Raw genomic sequence first — 19,847 nt, forward strand, 5'->3', positions numbered from 1 at the left:
TCAAGAGAATAAAGGAAGCTGTTATAACTACTCACATTCACTGCTGTAGCATGAAAGTTGCTTGAATAGAGGAATAGGCATGGTTGTGTTCTAATAAAACTTTTTTTATGGACATTGAAATTTGGATTTCATGTTATTGCATGTGTTCCAAAGTATACTTAATTTTTTTAACCATTGAAGAATGTAAAGGCATTCTTAGCTCACAGATGTACAAAAACAGCCAATGGGCCGTATCTGCTGTAAGGCTGTAGATTGCTCATCTGGTATGCATACAATGTCAGAATTCAAAAAATATAAGTGTGAAGTGTGGGACCTTTTGTGGGAGGTACATGGTAATGTCACAAGCTAACTTCCACTACGATAATATATGTGGAAGGGCTTTCCAGTGATATTTGGCCGCGGTGGCCATGCCCAGGAATGGCGACAGCAGAGGGCTAAGCAGACGGGTAGGAGCCCCGGCCCAGGCCGCTCGCGACCCTCTCGGCCGCTGGGAACGCAGGCCCCAGCTCCGCAGAGTGGACAGGGCGCAGACACCGCCCTCAGGGGCGTGAGGATGGAAGCCCGCCGACAAGCACACGGAGTGAAACAACGGCCCCCACCCCACCAACCCAGCCGCGCCTCCCCGGCGCAAGCAGGCGCGTGCACGCACGCACGTCTCCCGCTCGTCGCTCACTCAGGCTCTATTGCGCATGTCTGGGAAAAGGAGCGGCGATTGACAGGTTGGCCCAGGCCGGAACGGAGCTGAGGAGCTCCTCCAGGCCTGGCGGGTAGACGCGGCCCGCGCGTGCGTCACTTCCGCTAGGGGCGGGACGGAGCTGTGGGGGTGGTGCCCCGGCCGCTGCTCTTCTGTTTGTGTTGGAAGCTCAGCTGATGCGGGTCGGCCAGAGTGGACGTCAGTGCGGGACAGAGGCGCGTCGCCGCTGCCGCCCAAGTAGCGGCCTGCATCCCGGTGAGTGGCGGCGGGGGGACAGAGGCGGGACGATAGGTTAGAGAAGAGGGCAGCCTGGTCTCCCCGGGCACTTGTCTGGCCCTTCTTATTTGCCCTCAGAGGGCACTTGCAGGGTCGGAGAGTGGGGAGACGCCCGGCTTTGAGGAGGTCCCGGGACCAAGGTTCCAAGAGGCAGCCGGGCACCGGAAGGAGCCGCGGACCCGGGGCTGATTGGTGCGCGGTGCCCGCCCCCGCCCCCCATCCCCCGCCGGTTTTGCTGGCCTGGACCCGCAAGCTGATTATGGTTTCCTGGGTCCCGCCCCTCGCTTTCTGTCCCACCCCCACTACTCCTAGCCGGGTTACCCCGAGTGTGTTTGGCTGCCCCTGAACTGTAGGGTTTTTCCAGCGGTTCCCTGGTGACTGTCAAAACGGTTTCCCTGTTCTACATCGTCCTCCACTCTCAGTGCACCGGGTCATTATGCTGCGTGATGTTTTAGTTACCAGCGGCTGCTTTTTAACCCCAGCCGCACTTAAGTGCCTTCCTCCCTCCACTGCTGTTGCTTCAGCAGGTTCAGGTATGTGTTTTTTCAAAGACGAAGCTGTGTGAATCATTTTGTTGCAGTGTTCCCCGTCATTGTCATTTCTGTCATCATGCTGGGAGGAACCTGGTTTCTACGCCTAATACAATGATAACTTTAAAGAAAAGTGGTGACTTCTAGGGGAAACATAGAAGAAGTGTCCATAAGGGACTATCTTCTTTAAAATGGTGTTTTTACTTCAGTAACAGTTGCATCTGGTTCTTGCATTATAGTCCTGGTTGCTGAGATTTCAGACTGACAAAAGTACGCTTCCTTGTGTTGAGGAAATGCTGTTAAAACAGTGAAATAGTAAGAATTTTTAAATCCCAGAGTTAAAAAAAAATGTATTAAACTGTGAGCCGAGAATTGATGCCTCTTATGAGGCAGTTGTTTCCAAGTCCATTGTAGTTAACTTAAATTGCGCGATTTACTCGTACTTTCATTATAAGAACATGTTCTTATTTCATAATTTCTATTATCAAACTTTTTCTCAATGTTGATCTTGCTTTTCTATTTCTTAGATCTATATTAAAATCTTGAGAGAGTGTCTTTATAGTGAAGTTGAGGGAAAAGAGCAGTTGACTAGTTGATGTAATTATTTGCATCACTTGCAAAGTTGATAAAAGTACAGCTTGTACTGAGTTGTTCTTTTGCTCAGTAATCACAAAGGAATTGTGCTGAAGGGTACATACTGCCTCACTTGTGGAACACATATTTGTGAAAAGGTCAGTTAGAACTCTTAGCCTTGGACGCCTTTCTGTCATGTCATGCCTTACAATCTTCCTCTCCCATGTTATATATTTTACTTTGTTCATTATCCAATTCTTTTAAGAACTTGCTGTTGTATTGGTTTCCATGACCCTGATTTTTTCAGGATATCTTTTCACCTGTGCTGTTTTGTTTTCTGGGAAGACTTCTTCTAACTCTGGATGTCAGTCCAAGCTCTACCCTTGGTCTTCTTTCTAAAGAAACCAGAGTTTTAAAAAATTTCAAATCCAAGGAATACTTTACTAGGTCCATGAGTCCTGAAATGTTATGGAAAATATAGTATATATATGCAAATAACCATTTTTCGAGGAAGAGGAGCTGTGATCCCCAAATTCTTAGGAATTATTACCATAAACCTTTGTGTGTGTGTGTGTAAATCCAGTCTTGGGTTTTTAGTTGTCATTGTGCTGGTAACTCCAGACATAAACCACATCCTGTGTTCCTATAGTACATCTCCATTTAAATGTCCCATGTTACTTCATCCAAGAGATTTTTCTTCATATTAAATTGGTCCCCTTCCCAGTCATCTCATATTCACAAATGGTATTTCTCCGTGTGTCTCTGAATAAAAACTTGAGTTGTTTTGACTACTTCTCCTTACCCCATTCTTCCCTGTTACCAAGTCCCATGTTTTGCCTTTTCCCCACTTTCAAAGTGTGGCTCAAAATAACGCTTTCTCCAGTACAGTAGCATTACCTTAATTCAAACCCTTGTGACTTTATGCCTGCATTATTGCAATAACTAAGGGAAGTCCTATGTAGAGTCATTCTTTCTATCCTCAGCTGAGCCTCCACCTAGGAATTCCCTTATTTCCTCGAGTTAAAATGCAGTTGCATTCCCTAGAGGTTGGTCTAAACCTCCCTGTTGCATTTATTCCTCCACTGTATTTATACTACCCTATAAATAGGTACCCTAGTCTTCTCTGCTCTTTTCTCAGTAGGTGATGGCACCTACCACTGTACATTCTTCTCGTTATCATTTTGCAGTCTAACTTTTGTTCCAGCGGAATTTACTCTCAAAACTATTTATGTGCATTTACTGGTGTGATTTGGGAGCAGTTAAATGAAGCGTGTTGATTTTGATAGTTTTCTAGGTTTATTAATTTTTGCTTGATAATTGTTTCTAAGAGGTGTATTAAATATTATGATCATGAAATTGTCTAGTCTTCCTGTAATTGTTCCTTTTTTTTTTTTTTTTTGCTTTATATACTGTATTTCAGTGCCTTGTTGTTAGGTATATTCATAATTGGTCATGAGAATTATGTCATTGGAAAGAAACAATGCACACCCATTACCGTAGTCTAGGCTTGTATAGCTCTGTCTTCTGCTTGATTCTTGGGCCCATTTTTCCACCATTTTCCCTGTTTTTTACTTACCTTCAACTTCCTGGTTGTTCTTCTAGTCTTGAGTAGACAGAGCTCATTACGGTCTCCAAAGCCTTGGTTGCTTTTTCCTTTGTCTTGAATGCTTTTTTCCCAGATTTTCTTACTTAATTCAGGTCTCCAGTAAAATGTCAACTAAGTTCTTCTCTTGGTCATGTCAAGTAAAATAGCCCGTTTGCCCTGAGTTTTGGAAGTATCTTTTCATGGTAGTTTTTTGTTGCTGTTGTTTAAAGATTTATTTATTTGTAAAAGAGAGAGAGCAAGCTTGAGCACACATGCTTGAGAGCGGGGGAGGGGCAGAGAGAGGGGGAGAGAGAATCTCAAGTAGACTCCCAGCTCAGTGCGGATCTCACACTCTGAGATCAAGACCTGAGCTGAAACCAAGAGTCAGAAACTCAATGGACTGAGCCACCCAGGCACCCCCTTTCATGGTACTTTTAGTTGATTCTACTGAACCCCCTTGGGGTTCACTAGCTCTGACTAGTTTTCATTTGCTTAGGGTCTGTGCACCATTCAAGGCAATGTGACTGAAGAAGATCCAGGCTTGTGATTTCTCAACTATGGATTTCCCACTATTGGGGTGGTTTTTTTTTTTGTAATAAAAACAAGTATTATAAAATTTACCATCTTAAGTATGTGGTTCTGTGGCATTAAGTACATTCACATTGTTGTAAAATAGATCTCCAGTACTTTTTCATCTTGTGGACCTGAAACTCTGTGCCCATGAAACTACCCCTTTTGCCCCATTCCCCTACCCCTGGAAACCACCGTTCTGTTTTCTATAGCTATGATTTTGAATACTCTAGATACTTTATGTAAGTGGAATCATACAGTATTTGTCCTTTTGTGACTGGCTTATTTTACTTAAAATAATGTCCTCAGAATTCATCCCTGTTGTAACATGTGACAGGATTTCCATCCTTTTAAAGGCTGAATAATAGTCCATTGTAGGTAAATACCACATTTTGTTTATCTGTTTTTCTGTCCATGGACATTTGTTTCCACCTCTGCTATTGTGTGCTTCTATGGACACAGGTGTACAAATACCTCTTGGACACCCTCCTTTCAATTCCTTTGGATATATGCCCAGAAGGAAGGTTGCTAGATCATATGGTATTTGTATTTTTAATATTTTCAGGAACCACAATACTATTTTCCGTAGCAGCTCTTCCATTTTACAGTCCCACCTACAGTGCACAAGGGTTCCAACTTCATGTCTCTGCCAACGCTTGTTAGTTTCTGTTTGTTTTTAATCATAGTCATCCTAATGAGTCTGAAGTGATATCTCATTTGGTTTTGATTTGCATTTCTCTGAGTATCAGTGATGTTGAGCATCTTTTCATATGCTTGTTGGCCATTTGTTTATCCTCTTTGGAGAAATATCTATTCAAGTTCTTTGCCCATTTTTTAAATTGGGTTTATTTGGTTTTTTTGTTGTTGAGTTGTGGGAGTCCATTATTGGTTTTGAGCATAGCTTTTTATTCCACAAGTACTTTAATTGTATTTTATCAAATATTTCTGTGTTGGGGATTATGGGGCTTTTATGTTAATTCAGCTTATTCATTGACCATAAGTCTGAGGAAATCAGAAAAGCTGGGAAGGCAGATAGGTTGGTTTCTTTTCTCTCTGCCTCTCTGTCAAATTGGGTATTTTAAAATAATACATTCACATGCGATTTAGAAAGATTTTAGTTCAGACTATAATCTGAACAGTCATGGTAGGTTCTGGGTTGCTATCTTTCTCAGTCCTGTCCTGTTTCATTCTGTCAGATTTGCTGGAATCCTCTTTCTAATGTCATTCCTTTGCTTAAAATACTCCATTGACAGTCTGATCTCTAATCTCCTTGGCAAGATTTGTAAGAGCCTTCATAATCTGGCCCAAAACCATCTTTGCAACATCATCTTCTACTTCTCCCTCATTATTCTCATTACTCTCTCTAGGTCTTGGAGTGAAACTAGACTGCTTGCAATTTTTGATCATGCTGTGTGTGCTTTCTTAAATGCTTTTTTGTCTTTGTGTTTATTTTTTTCCCATGATCTAAAATTCTCTCCTTTTCTCAACTTTCCACTTGAATTCCTTTTTAACTTTGTCCAGTTTTTAGTGTCTTTTTATTTTTTGGACTTACCTGGATATCCACTCTCACCATTCGCATGGCACCGTCTGTTAAAATGTTCTGAACTATTTGCTTTTTCTTCTTTTTTGTTTGCTTTTTCTAATTACAAAAGTAATACCTGCTCATTGTAAAAAATACAATACAAAAGGAAAAAGAAAAAGCCCCTCTCCTTATTCTCTTTTGATCCCACTCCTTGGTTCACAAGAATAAACAAACTGGTGCTTATCCTTTCAGAATCTGTGTGTGTGTGTGTTTGTGCGTGTGCATGTGTGTGTGCGCGTGCCATGTGTGGACAGCCACGCATTTAAACTGCATGTATAGGTTTTGCTGTCTTTCATTACCTAACATCTACCTCTTTACCTTTTGTATCTCCACATGTGTATCGTGCATGTAGTCTTGCAGCTGGTCTTTTTCACTGTAGTACATATGAAGGATATGCAGATCTAGTTTCCTTTAACTGCTACAGAATATTATATGGCAACCCATTCTGCTGTATGTATGTGCCATAATTTGTTGAGCCATCCCTTGCTAGAAGACCTTTAGAGTTGTTTTTCATTGCTTTATTATTCCAAGCAGTGCATTAGGGAATGTGTATATATACTTTTGCACTCTTACACAAGTATTTCTGTAGGATTCTTAATAGAGTTTTAATAGTGGGATTGCTGATCAAAAAATATGTGCCTTTAAAATTGTGATAGATAGTAGATAGATAGATAGATAGTATTTAGTATTTAGTATTACTTACTGTCAAATAGCCCTATGTGTCCTATTTCTCCAGCCCATTATTAATACTGGATATTATCAACCATTTACATTTTTACCTATTGAAAGAACAAAATATGTTTTAGTTGGTATTTTTCTTTGATGTGGTGAAGGATGTTCTCATAATTTTACTGTTTGTATTTCTTCTTCTAATTCTCCATAAACTGGCCTGTTAATGTCCTTCACCTATTTTTCCATTAGATTAATCTTTCTTATTATATTATGATTATGAACCCCTTGTCTGTTAGGTGTGGCACATAGCTTCTTCTAGTCAGACTTCTTTGATTTAATAAACACAACTAGATAGTGAGATGTTTTTTTGCATGGCTATCTGTAGCTCTAGCCTGAAAGTTCCTTCGTATCCTGTTTGTCTTTGTGGTCTCAGCATCCAGCACCATGTCTGTGTAGATTAAATATTCTGTAAATGGTTTGCAGTAGACGAGGTAGTATAAGACTTGACTCTTTCAAAGAACTCAAAGTCTAGTGTCACATAAACTAGTCCAGACTTTGACAAAGAAAGAAAACAACATAGTATCTAAATTGCATATTTAGTTATGTGTTGTAGGAAAACTTATGTATTTGGTAGCTTCCCTAAATTCGTTCTTAGAAACATCCTACTACTCACTTTCTTTTTTCACTGAATTCTGTACTGAAAAATGAATTGTCTTCTGTGAGCTTAAAAGTCACATTTTTGTGAATTGCCATATAATATTCTGTATAAAAATCTACATTATCCCTAATGGAAATACGTTATTCTGTCTTCTTTGAGACAGGTTGCTGAGTTTAGTTCAAGTAGAAATGTATTTTATCTTATACCCAGTTTCAATTTTACCTTGAATCCTAACGTTTTTTTTTTCTTGCTATTTCAGGTAAGACCATGAATTATGGCATTTCTTAAATGAAGCATTCAGGAATGAAGTGAAAATCATAACATATAGAAAATAAATGATTTTTAAGTTATGTCTATTAATTTGACTATAGATATATATTATATTTACCTCCTTAGTAATGCAAGAAGTCTTTGTGGGAAGCAGAGAAGCAAGCAACTGCATTTCTTATGCTCACCTGAACATTACTGGAGGATAAGTCACGTCAGTCTACAAAGAGGTTTTCATACAAGCAAAATAAGATGTAAATTGACCAAAAGTGAAGCCCATTCTTGCAGCAAGCACTGTTACTCTCCAAGCCACCATGGTTTACATATTGGAATTTTGAAACTTAGCACTTCTACTCCGAAGGGACTTACGAAAGTGAGCATTCGTATGTCCCGTATTAAAAGTACTTTGAACTCTGTTTCAAAGGCTGTTTTTGGCACTCAGAATGAAATGATCTCACGTTTAGCTCAATTTAAGCCAAGTTCTCGAATATTAAGAAAAGTATCAGATAGTGGCTGGTTAAAACAGACAGGCATTAAACAAGCCATCAAATCTCTGAAAAAATACAGCGACAAATCAGTAGAAAAGGGTTCTTTTACAGAAAGTAATATTCTAGATAAAGATGAAGATATAGGTAAACAAAGCCTTTTTCGTTACACAAGTAGTATAACCACAAGATTTGGAGAGTCATTCTACTTTTTATCAAAGCATATTAATTCATACTTCAAACGGGAGGAAAGAATGTCTCAAAAAAAGGAAAATAAAGATTTCCAGGACAAACTTGAAGATAAAAAGATTGAAGAAGAGAAATCGAGCTCTCCAGATCCTAGCACCCTGACTGATAAGCTAGATTCAGAATCTTCTTTATATTCTGTGGACAAGCCTGCAAGTGCCAGTGGGACACCTGAGGCTCTTCCAGTTTCTACTAAACAAAGTATTGCTAACTTTCTTTCTCGTCCCACCGAAGGTGTCCAAGCTTTAGTAGGTGGTTATATTGGTGGACTTGTCCCCAAATTAAAGTATGATTCAAAGAGTCAGCCAGAAGAACAGGAAGAGGCTATTAAAGCTGAGCAACCTGTCAGCAAAGACAAAAATGCAGAGGAGAAAAAGCGGTTATCTCTTCAGCGAGAAAAGGCAAGTCGTTATCAGTGTTGCTTGACATTTTAATTTTGGTCAAATGCATAAATTTCATTTCCCTATGGGACCTAAGAAACTTTAATCATGTGTTGGTATTACTAGAGAAGTATCACATTCTAATCAGATATATTTTGATATGTCTTTGTAGATTATTGCAAGAGTGAGTATTGATAACAGAACTCGGGCATTAGTTCAGGCATTGAGAAGAACAACTGACCCAAAGCTCTGCATTAACAGGGTTGAAGAATTGACTTTCCATCTTCTAGAATTTCCTGAAGGAAAAGGAGTGGCTGTCAAGGTAATTCTAATTTATTTTATCTGGTTTTTTCTTGTAATAAAAATACTAATACACTTTTTAAAATGGAAAAGGCAATACCTTTCATTTTTTTATTTAAATATTTTTATGGTTTTTATCATACACATGATGTGTCATAGAGTCAGTAATTGCCCCACTTATTCTGTTATATATATTATGCTAAATACTCTCTTTTAGTCTGTGATGATAAATTACACTATTGATACTGCTATCTATACTTTGAGATTAAACATTTTAAAATAGAAGATAAATCTCAGTGTGTTCATTGAATTGCCAAATAGTTGCCAAGTTTTTCTTAAATGTGTTTATACTATATAACTACTTTTAAGACAGGAGGTGTAATTCATAAGTAAAACCATTGCTAATTTTTATTTCATGATCTTTTTGTATTTGCAAGTCAACATTTTAATGATCTTAATGATAATTGGATTGATAATTTTATTAATAAAATGATTAGCTTTTCTTGGCCTGAGTTTTTTCAAATATAAAATAGTGAAGGTAATTTAGACCCATTTAAATAGACTCTTTTCAGAGAAATACTGTAAAACATGAATGATTCGGTTGCGTCTCTTTCCATCTGCACTGCTAAGATTATTTGTAATATTTATCAACAAATTACAAATATATAATGAACAGATAATGTTAACATTTGATTAGAGATCTGTTAATGCTTGTTTTTAACTTGACATTCAGAAAATTTTAAGTTAACTTAGTTCATATTTATTCCATTTTTTGACAACCATCTTGCTGAAGAGTTACGTCTTTAAATAAGGTTGCCTTCTTTGTATAATTGTATATTGTATAATTGTATGACTCATACATTATAAAGCTAAACTTTAGAATTTCATGTTCATAAAATTGGGGATTATCTTTCATAGATATTTAATCTCTTACCTAAAAGACAAATTTTCCAAAGATAGATAATGCTTTTAAGTCTATTTAACATTTCAGGGATATACTGAAAGCAGAGATCTAAAATAGAATTGCATACTTTAAAAAAGTGTTTTATTGAAATATAATACAACTTGCAGTTATTGGAATCAAGTTCAATGAATTTTTCACACACTAAATGCATCCATGTAACCGGCACCCAGATGAAGAACACAATTTACCAGCACTTCAGAAGCCTCCCTTATGCCCCCTTCAGTCACAATCTCCCCAAATTAGTTTAGATAGATTAGTTTTGGGGTTTTTTTTGTACATTATATAAACTACTGTGATGGCGTTTTTTCATTCATCATGTTGGTAGTAATCATTTACATTGTTGTGAGTAGTTATAGAACATTCATTCTTGTTGCTTTTATGTTCCATGGTGTGAATGTATTACAATTTATTTATTTATTGCACTATTGATGAATTGTTGGGTACTTTCCAGTTTTAGTCTATTATGAATAGTCATGCTAGTAGAAACTTTAGGGCTCTTTTATTTTGCTTACTGATCACGTCTAAGGACCCTTCAATACCAAGGAGTAATGTGTTGTAGGAATGTATAATTCCGATCAAGTATGATTGAAAATCTGGATAGTCTTTAAAAAGTTCTTATCATTTCCCTAAATAAGAAGCATCTCAAAAAGAATGAACTTGATAAATTAAGACTTGTTAACATGCACACTCATGTGAACTTTCCCAGTGAAGTTTTCATTATTCAAAAGAATTGAGCTTTTGAAAAATGCTAGAATTGTTTGTTCTAAAACATTTGTATAATTTCACGTTTTTGTGAATCATATTTATGGTGGCCAAATCAGAGTGAATTGTCTTTGATAGACTTGTTTCCTCCTGTGTATATATATATGTATTTGATGTGCTACATTTATGGCAGCCACATCTAGGAAATTGCCTTTGATGATTTTTTCATTGTTGGTGAAGGTAGTCTCCTTTCACTATTTGTTAAATAAAGAAGTAACCTTTTATTATTAAAAAAAGGGCAGCATAAACTTTGTAAAAAATTTTTTAAAAATTAAAAAAATGAGAAAATAAGAATAACATATTTCTGCTACCCAGAGATTAACACTGTAAATGTATTACTGTCTATTTGTATTAATCAGATTAAGTCGAGTTAATAAACAATACCAAAACCTCAGTGGTTTAACACAAGAGGAGCTTATTTGTCCCTTGTGCAAAGTCGCCTGAGGGTTTGGGTGACTCTCCAGGACAGTGAACCTCTGTGTGGTGGCTACTTTGATCTTGTTCTCATATATGTGCGTTCGAGGCCTCCATGATCACTCTAGTAGGGTAAGAGTTTTCAGCAGCAAGTGCCACAGGTTTCTTCTACTCACGACTTATCCTGCACAATTGCATTGGCCTGAGAAGTACTGTCTTCTTGTGCCTGGAAGGAGAAGCAAATTGGATATTGGTGAACATTAGTAATGTCTACCGTGGTATTTCTCTAGAAAATGTTCTACGCATATATATAATATACCAGAATAAAGCCGTTCAGTATGTACTGGTTTTTAGTCTGTTTTTTATTTTGTTTTTTTTCAGTTTGTAATGTACACCTCTCTGTATCAGTAAATTGTCATCTCATCCTATACCCAAGTTGAAAATGTTTTTTGTGTAACTAATTGGGTCCAAATGAGGGTCCAGTCTAGACCATATTTATATATCATCTGGTTATTTCCCCTAAGTCACTTACAGCCCTGTTCCTCCTTATCCACAAAAACTAATTGAAGAGACCAGGCTTGTTATTTTGTAGAATGGCTCACTTTGTGGATTTACGTGGCTTCCTCCTCATTGGTGTTATTTGATGTATTCCTTCTTCCTTTGTATTTGCTGAACACTGGAATATAAATATAAAGACTTGGTTGAGTTAAACATTTTTTGTTAGAGCACATTGTATATGATGCCACGTACCTCATCTTCCATCATATCAGAACACAAATAATTGGTTGAAAAACGAAGGTTGATCACGGGATTAGGGAGATGACAGTCTGATCTTCTATTGGACATTTAGGCTAGAACCATAATCCCATCAGCCATTAACCTAATTGTTCCCAGAACTAGTCATTTCATTAGGGTTGCAGAATGATAAATTTCTAATTCTGCCACTCCTTCTGCATTGTAATTGACATTCTGTAAAAGTAGAGCTTTCCTTTACCAGCTAAAGCTATTTGGTTACTCAAAGACCAATTTCACAGGATAAGCAAGAAAAATGTTGTTTCCTTCTACTTAGTCACCAATTTTCAAAGTAAAGAGATGCTTTAAAAGCTGCCTCATTGGTGACATGAATTTTTTGGCATTTTTTTAAACTATCATTATGAACTCCTAGTTTTTCATAAATTGTGTTTCCATAATTTTTTTCCTCCCCCCTCTCTTTTTTGAATGCTGAATTCATCTCAACTTTGGTAGGCACCCCAAGTTCATTCATGTGATTTTAACTTTTTATAAAAATATCATGGGCAGAAAAGTATATGTAAGCACACAGCTCCCATGAATTTTCAAAAATTGAAAACATCTATATAACCCTCACCCCTTTATGTCCCCTTCCAATCATTGTCTCCAAAGAGATTAGACCAGTTTTCCCGATCGTTAGCAGTCTAGATTAGTCATGCCTTTTTCTGCACGTTCTACAAATGGAATGGTACAGCTTGTGCTCTTTTATATCTTTTTTCACTTGACATTATTTGTGAGAACCTTCAATGTGGGGTATGGTTATGAAACATTCTCATTGTGGTGTATTCTGTGGTATCAATATAGGACGGTGTATCCATTTTACTGATGGACATTTGGATAGTTTCCAGTCTGGGAGTATTAAGGAATAGTGCTTCGGGGACGTATCTTTTGGAAAACATAGGTCTTTATTTGTTTGGGAGTGTATACCCAAGAGTAGTGGTCCTGGTCATGAAGTATACCTATTTTCATCGTAAGTAGATACTGCCAAATGGTTTTGCAAAGTGTTCATATCAATTTATACTTTCGCCAAAATTGTATCGACCTCCTGGTGGGTTCTACTTCCTCCCCGACACTTTATCTTTTTTATTTTAGCCATTGTGTTGGATGTTTAGTGATATTAAATTGTGGCTTTAGTTTGCATTTCTCTGGTAACTGAAGTTTAGCACCTTTTCCAGTGTTTATTGGCCATTTGTATACTTCCTTTGTGAAGTGCCTATTCCAGGTCTTACTCATTTTTCCTTTGGGTTGACCAGTTTTTTCTTACTGATTGGGAGAATTTCTTTATATATTATGGATAAAAGTTTTTATATATATGGTGTATATTACATGTATATATTACATATGTATAATAGTAATATGCAATAACTGTATTTTTTGTAAATGTATTTTCCCACTCTTTGAGTTACCTTTTAACTCAGCTGGTTTCTCAGTCCTCCGTTTATAGCCCTCTGTCTGAACCAGTCCCAGAGGTAAGAAAGGCTATAGTTTATGAGATCACTTCTTTTTTTAAAAAAAGATTTTATTTATTTATTTGAGAGAGCATGAGCAGAGGGGAGAGGGAGAAGCAGGCTCCTCCCTGAGCAGGGAGCCCAACGTGGGGCTCGATCCCAGCACCCTGGGATTATGACCTGAGCCAAAGGCAGACGCCTCACCGACTGAGCCACCCAAGTACCCCTGAGCTCACTTCTTAGCAATTATCTTCTCTCCAGATTCTTAGCTCCTGCTGTCCTCATTGCTTCAGCAGCCCTCTGGTGCTTTTAAACAGATGGAACTTCTTTTGTCTTTTATTAAAGTTTTCTAATTGTTTTTGGAAAAAGACTGTTCTAACCAGAAATGGAAATTTACATTCCCAAGCTCCACCCGACTGAAAAGGAATTTAGAACAATATTTTTGCAGATTTGATTTATCATAAAAAAGAAACAAAATGAATGATATATTGGGATTTTTTTTTTTTATTTTGCTGAAGGTTACATAGCACAAATATAGCTGCTAGTCACCTATTCCCTTGAACCTGGGGTTCCCAACCGGGTAAGAGGCTTATGTATACAGAACCCAGAGAATCTCTGGTAAACTCAGTATAGAACCCTGAGATTTAAGCTCTTGCCTCTGGTCCGCAATATGAAGTTAAACACTTAAGAGTCTTGGAGTCCTAGTTTTGTTTAAACTATTTAAGGGGCGCCTACGTGGCTCAGTCATTAAGCGTCCACCTTCTGCTCAGGTCATGATCCCAGGGTCCTGGGATCGAGCACCACATCCGGCTCCCTGCTCCGCGGGAAGCCTGCTTCTCCCCCTCCCACTCTCTCTGCTTGTGTTCCCTCTCTCGCTGTGTCTCTCTCTATCAAATAAACAAAATCTTTAAAAAAATAAATAACCATTTAAATGTAATGAATGTGAATCTGAATTATTTGTTGTAATGGTCAGCTTTTGCCTTCTACCTTAATTATGTTTATTGATATTTGTTTATATTTCACTATGAGCTACCCTTATATCCCATGTGCACAAGATGGTTTGTTTTTCTTTTGATAACAAGTTTAATTTCCAATAATTACTATGAAGAAGTTTGATCTTTAGGATTTGGAGAAAATAGCTTATACAATTTATAATGTTAACCTTTTGTTTTAACAATTAATACTTTGTAAATTCGTGTTAGGTGAATTATATTTTTTCTAATAAGCATTGAATCTTTTAAAGAAAATATTTGGACTGAGGTTAATTTTTAACCTAGATATTAGAAGAAATATAATTTAAATATTAATTGACATTACTATGTTAAAAAATAATGTCATTTAAGATATTGAGAAAGTAATAAACACTGACACTGTGATTATATGTGATGATCTACATAGGTTGGTTAAAAATAATCATACATTTTCATTCTTGATTTGACAAAAGCAATAAAATATTTTTTCTCTCAATACAGGAGAAAATTATTCCGTATTTACTAAGATTGAGACAAATTAAGGATGAAACTCTTCAGGCTGCAGTTAGGGAAATTTTGGCCTTAATTGGCTATGTGGATCCGGTGAAAGGAAGAGGAATCCGAATTCTTACAATTGATGGTGGAGGAACAAGGTAAAGCTAGAAAAATGATTTTTTAAATCTATAGATCCAGTTCAGCCTTAGAACTTTTTTTAACCGATTCTGTGTAATTATAGTAACTATATCATCATAAAACCAGATTTTTAAAATAAAACATGAAATAGTTTTTCTTAATTTATTTTATCAATCTAAGAGCTTCTTTGTTGTTGTTTTTTTTTAAGATTAATTTAGAGCAAGAGTGAGCATGAGTTGGGGGGAGGGGCAGAGGGAGAGAGAGAGAGAGAGAATCTCAAGCAGGCGCCATGCTCAGCACAGAGCCCGAGACGGGGGTCGATCCCAGGACCCTGAGATCATGACCTGAGCAGAAATAGAGTCAGCCGCTTAACCATCTGAGCCGCTCAGGCACCCCAAGAGCTTCTTTAACATATACCTGAATTTGCTTTTATTTTAATTTGACCTAGTATTTATTTCAGTTTGGTTTTTTCAGACCTTTTTGTTAGTTTAGGACAGTGTATCAACCATGACTTAAAAAATCTTGTAAGTGTTTTGTATTGTTAGCTTTCTTTTGTTATATTTATCTTACCCAGGTTTATCAGTCAACTAGTCACTTAATAAAGTGATGGCTATAAAAGGAGTCTATATCAGTAACTTTCTGACTCCCCACATCCTCACCTGCAGAGGCCAGTTCTGCTACACAGGAGATATTTAATGTATTCTTAGCTCAGAAGGAGATAATTTCACCATCAGACTCCATTCTTACTGTCAACAGTTCATCTGTGCTTATTAGTTTGCCTAGTTCCTTACTACTTGTTGGTTAGATCCTTTGGTGTTAACCTTTCCCCCCAGATTTTCTAGCTTGGGTTCTAGTTTCCTGCCATCTCTATTCTCACCTCTGAAATTGACAGTACATGCCATGCCTACTGTTCTTTGATTACTTTGCCTCTCTGATTCGTTCTGATAGACCTGCCTTGCCAGTTACCATTTTATATGTCCAAGTACTACCCTTATCTTTTTGTTAAATTCTAAAGTCCTGTATGTCAGCCAGATTCTTTTAATTTTGACACCAATGTGAATAACGGGTGTGAGTTATGAAGGAAGAAGGCTGTTTAATAATCTAGGCAGAGGACAATAAAATAACAGCTTTGGGTGGTGGCGTGGGAAGCAGGAGGAAGGAAAAATATGCAAGAAAACTTTGAAGAAAAGGGGGATTGGATATAGAAGGAGGTCAAGAGCGCTCTTAAATGTAGACCCCATGGATGCCTGGGACAGAATTGCAGAGAAATGGGAGGAGGTGATGGGTATTGAGAAAGTTCTATTTCGAACATGTTGAATATAAGACTTTACACATCAGTATAGAAGTGCTAATTGGCAAATGAAGATTGGGTTGACTGAGGAGAGAAAAGTCTTAGAAGATCTTTTGTGCAGTGCCTGGGTGGCTCAGTCAAACGTCTGCCTTCGGCTCAGGTCATGATCCCAGGGTCCTGGGATCGAGCCCCGCATTGGGCTCCCTGCTCCATGGGAAGCCTGCTTCTCCCTCTCCCACTCCCCCTGCTTGTGTTCCCTCTCTTGCTGTCTCTCTCTCTGTCAAATAAATAAAATCTTTGGGGAAAAAAAAAGATCTTTTGTATGTTTCTTATGGAAGTGAAATAATTCAAGAAGGTGAACATCATTTATATGATAGATAAAGTGGTAATGTATTGGAGAGGATCATTCTAGTTCATAGAATTAGTTCAAAGTGATGGGAAGTAAGGAGAGTGGCAGTTAAATGAGTAAGGAATTTTACTGAGGAGCAGGAAGAAGCCAGTCCTCTCTGCCATTAAGATCAGGGCAGATAGAAAGGATGGTATCATTCATTGAGTCAACTAACAGGTTTTGAGTGCCTACCATGTTCTTTACACTGATTTGGATCCGGGAATCAGTCAGTAAGCAAAACAGACAAAATCCAAGTCTTAATGGTACTAGCGTTCCAGAGGAGGAAAGAGAACAAATAGAAAGCAAAAATGTATTTTTGAATAGTATGAAGAAAAATAAAGCAAAGTGATAAAGAGTAACAGTGCTATTTTAGAGAATGATCATGACTTCTTTTTTTTTCGATTTAAAAAAATACTGAGATACCGACTTACTATATTAGTTTCAGGTGTACAACACAATGATTTGATACCTGTTTATTTTGCAAAATGATCACAGTAAGTCCAGTTAACATCTATCACCACACAGTTAACAATTTTTTTTCTTGAGAGCATTTGAGATTAATGCTTTTAATAACTTTCAAATATACAGTACAGCATTAGTAACTATGTTGCCATGTTGTCCCTTACATCCCGGAGACGTATTTATTGTATTATTTATTGCGTAACTGGATGTTTGTACCTTCTGATGTCTTCACCCATTTTGTCAACCCCACCCACCCACCACCTTTGGCAACCACCTACATGACTGTGACTTTTTTTTGAAAAAGTAACATTTGAGTAGAGATCTGAAGGAACAGTCAAGAACATTCAGCTATCTATTTAGAGTGAGGGAGGTATGTTGAAAAGAGCTTTGGGACCAATAAGTATTTGATTTTAGAGAATAGGAGTTTTGTTAGTCATTCAGGGAAGAAATTGGAGTTGAAGCCATTTGGGGAAATCTAACCGTGGATTAGGATGAAGGGAGGTTTAGATCAGCAGTTCTCCACTGGAGGCAATTTGGCTGCCTAGGGGACATTTGTCAGTGTCTGGAGGCATTCTTAGTTGTTGCAGCTGGGGGACCACCACTTGCGTCTAGGGGGAAGAGGGAAGTTGATGCTGAAACCCTACAATGCACAGGCTAGCCTGACAGCAAAGACTTGTCCAGCCCAAAATGTCACGCATGCTGCTGCTGAGAAGCCTTGCTTGAGGGGAACATGAGAAGGCAGCCAGGATAGGAAGTTTGTGTGGAGAGGAGTAAGGTATGAGGGCTTGGGAGAAAAAGAACCCATACCTTTTATTTCTTTTGTATATGAGAGCCCCATACAGTGTTAAGCAGAGAGAATCAACCTGGCAAGTGTATTTATTTCTAAATTTGACCTGAATTAATTTATAAAAACAGCATTTTAAAATAGTTTTCTTCCTGATTATACAAGTAAAACTTGGAGGGGAAGAAAAAAAAAGAAAAATATGAAGAAAAGCAAAACAAAAAATTATAGCTCACAATTCCGATTTTTAATATTATGACTTATTTCTTTAAATCTTTTTTTCTTGCATGAGTATGTATGTGCATGTTTTACTTCTTTTTTATAAGATAAATAGAGGTCACATTGTTAAGTATATTTATCTGGCATTATCTCAAATTCTTCATGTCTCACTTTGATTTCATAATGTATCTCTCTTACCCTCTCTTCAAATCCACATTACTTCTTAAAATGAAAAAAAAAATTAGCACTTTTGGTTTTCTATTTTAATGTTAGAGTATTTTCTAGTGATTTCCTGTTAGCAGCAGTATCAAAGGACACTTTGACACTCTAGGTTGTATTTGGTGGTGCCTGACTATAGCCACGACCTCTCTGCCCCACATCTTGTATTGGGTTTAGACCCTTTCATTGCTTCCGTGTATCTCCCAGCATTAAGAATTGTCCACATGTTACACATATCCTGAATTGGCCTACACCTCCTGGCCCCTTTCATTTCCACATTCATCATCAAGCTCTTTGCTGCTTTTGGCAGGGATCCAGAAATGAGCAAAGTAAGCAGCATAAAGTAGTATATCCCTCATGAGGGGCATTGTCTTGAAGTTGTTGAAGTATTTTAAAAAATGAATAAATAAAAGAACTCTTAAAAGTATGACTAGCGAGGGGCACCTGGGTGGCTCAGTTGTTGAGCGTCTCCCTTCGGCTCAGGTCGGGATCCCAGGGTCCTGGGATCGAGTCCTGCGTCGGGCTCCCTGCTTCTTGGGGAGCCTGCTTCTCCCTCTCTCACTCTCCCTGCTTGTGTTCCCTCTCTCGCTGTGTCTCTCTCTGTCAAATAAATAAATAAAATCTTTTAAAAAAGTATAACTAGCGAAATGCAGAAAACAAAAATGTATAGGAGCATAGGCAACCAACTTACATTGCAGGGAGAGGAAACCAATATATGGTGTTCCAAAAGTGAGTGCAGGTTTTAAGTATTTTCCACAGTCTGGGGTGTTTAAAAAAAATATTTTCCGTTCGCATCTTTATAGTCTTATGCAAAGAGATACTAATATAAATGTAAAACATGCTGCTATAACACAGGTTTTCTACCATTATTTAGATACTGGAATTTTGAAAGTGATCTTACTAACAGGCAGTTTTTACCGACGTTAATTTATATTACCAGTTTCCATGTTAGCATATAAGCTAGAAAAGCAACTTGTAGGCTTGTTTTATTCAAGACTTAATTTCCTTGAAACAGGAATTTTCATTTTTCCTTTTTTCTGTAGGGGTGTGGTTGCTCTTCAGACACTGCGAAAATTGGTTGAACTTACTCAGAAGCCAGTTCATCAGCTCTTTGATTACATCTGTGGTGTGAGCACAGGTAATTATTGTTACATGGAAGCCCTGCGTCCCCACAGTATGCATTTAAAATCATGGTCATTCTCTGAAGTGATGAGTATTAGTTTTATATTTTGATGATGAATAATCCTTTGATTGGCTTAACTTCATAAAATGTTTATTGGGAATAAGTTACCATTTGGAGGTGGTGGTTTGTTTTTTGTTTTTTTGAGAGAGAGAGAGCGCGTGTGTGCAAGAGCATGCACTTGTGCAAGTAGGGGTGAGGGGCAGAGAGAGAATCTTAAGCAGTCTCCATGCTCAGCACGGAGCCCAAGGCAGGGCTTCACCTCTTGACCCTGAGATCACGACCTGAGCTGTATCAAGAATTGGACGCTTAGCAGTCTGAGCCACCTGGGTGCCCAGGAAATCATTTCTTATCTGATTGTTTAAAGCCAGAATTTAAATTGATAAATGTGAGAACCTGTGTGTTTAAAAGCCTACTTCTTAATACAGCTAGGTACATTTAAAATTGTAGTTTCATGTTTGTATAGAAGAAATTGGCAATTTAGAATACGATTGTTACTGAATAATTT

At 37.7% G+C, this 19,847-nt stretch overlaps 1 protein-coding gene across 5 annotated transcripts in view; it reads left to right on the forward strand.

Annotated features, from left to right (window-relative positions):
• The first annotated feature begins 792 nt into the window (after positions 1–792).
• PNPLA8 (patatin like phospholipase domain containing 8) overlaps positions 793–19,847 on the forward strand; it is a 41,823-nt gene continuing 22,768 nt past the window's right edge. The window contains exons 1-5 of one of the 5 annotated variants that reach the window (XM_027573779.1): positions 793–949; positions 7,537–8,539; positions 8,691–8,840; positions 14,668–14,819; positions 19,203–19,297. In XM_027573779.1, the coding sequence (XP_027429580.1) occupies positions 7,793–8,539; positions 8,691–8,840; positions 14,668–14,819; positions 19,203–19,297 (1,144 nt within the window). In that variant the 5' untranslated portion in view covers positions 793–949; positions 7,537–7,792. Of the gene's footprint in view, positions 950–1,306; positions 1,504–7,399; positions 8,540–8,690; positions 8,841–14,667; positions 14,820–19,202; positions 19,298–19,847 lie in introns of those variants that run through there. The other 4 variants (XM_027573778.1, XM_027573776.1, XM_027573777.2 and 1 more) reach the window with 4 other exon arrangements.

The sequence above is a fragment of the Zalophus californianus genome, chromosome 12, assembly GCF_009762305.2.
Source record: "Zalophus californianus isolate mZalCal1 chromosome 12, mZalCal1.pri.v2, whole genome shotgun sequence".
Lineage (NCBI taxonomy): Eukaryota > Metazoa > Chordata > Mammalia > Carnivora > Otariidae > Zalophus > Zalophus californianus.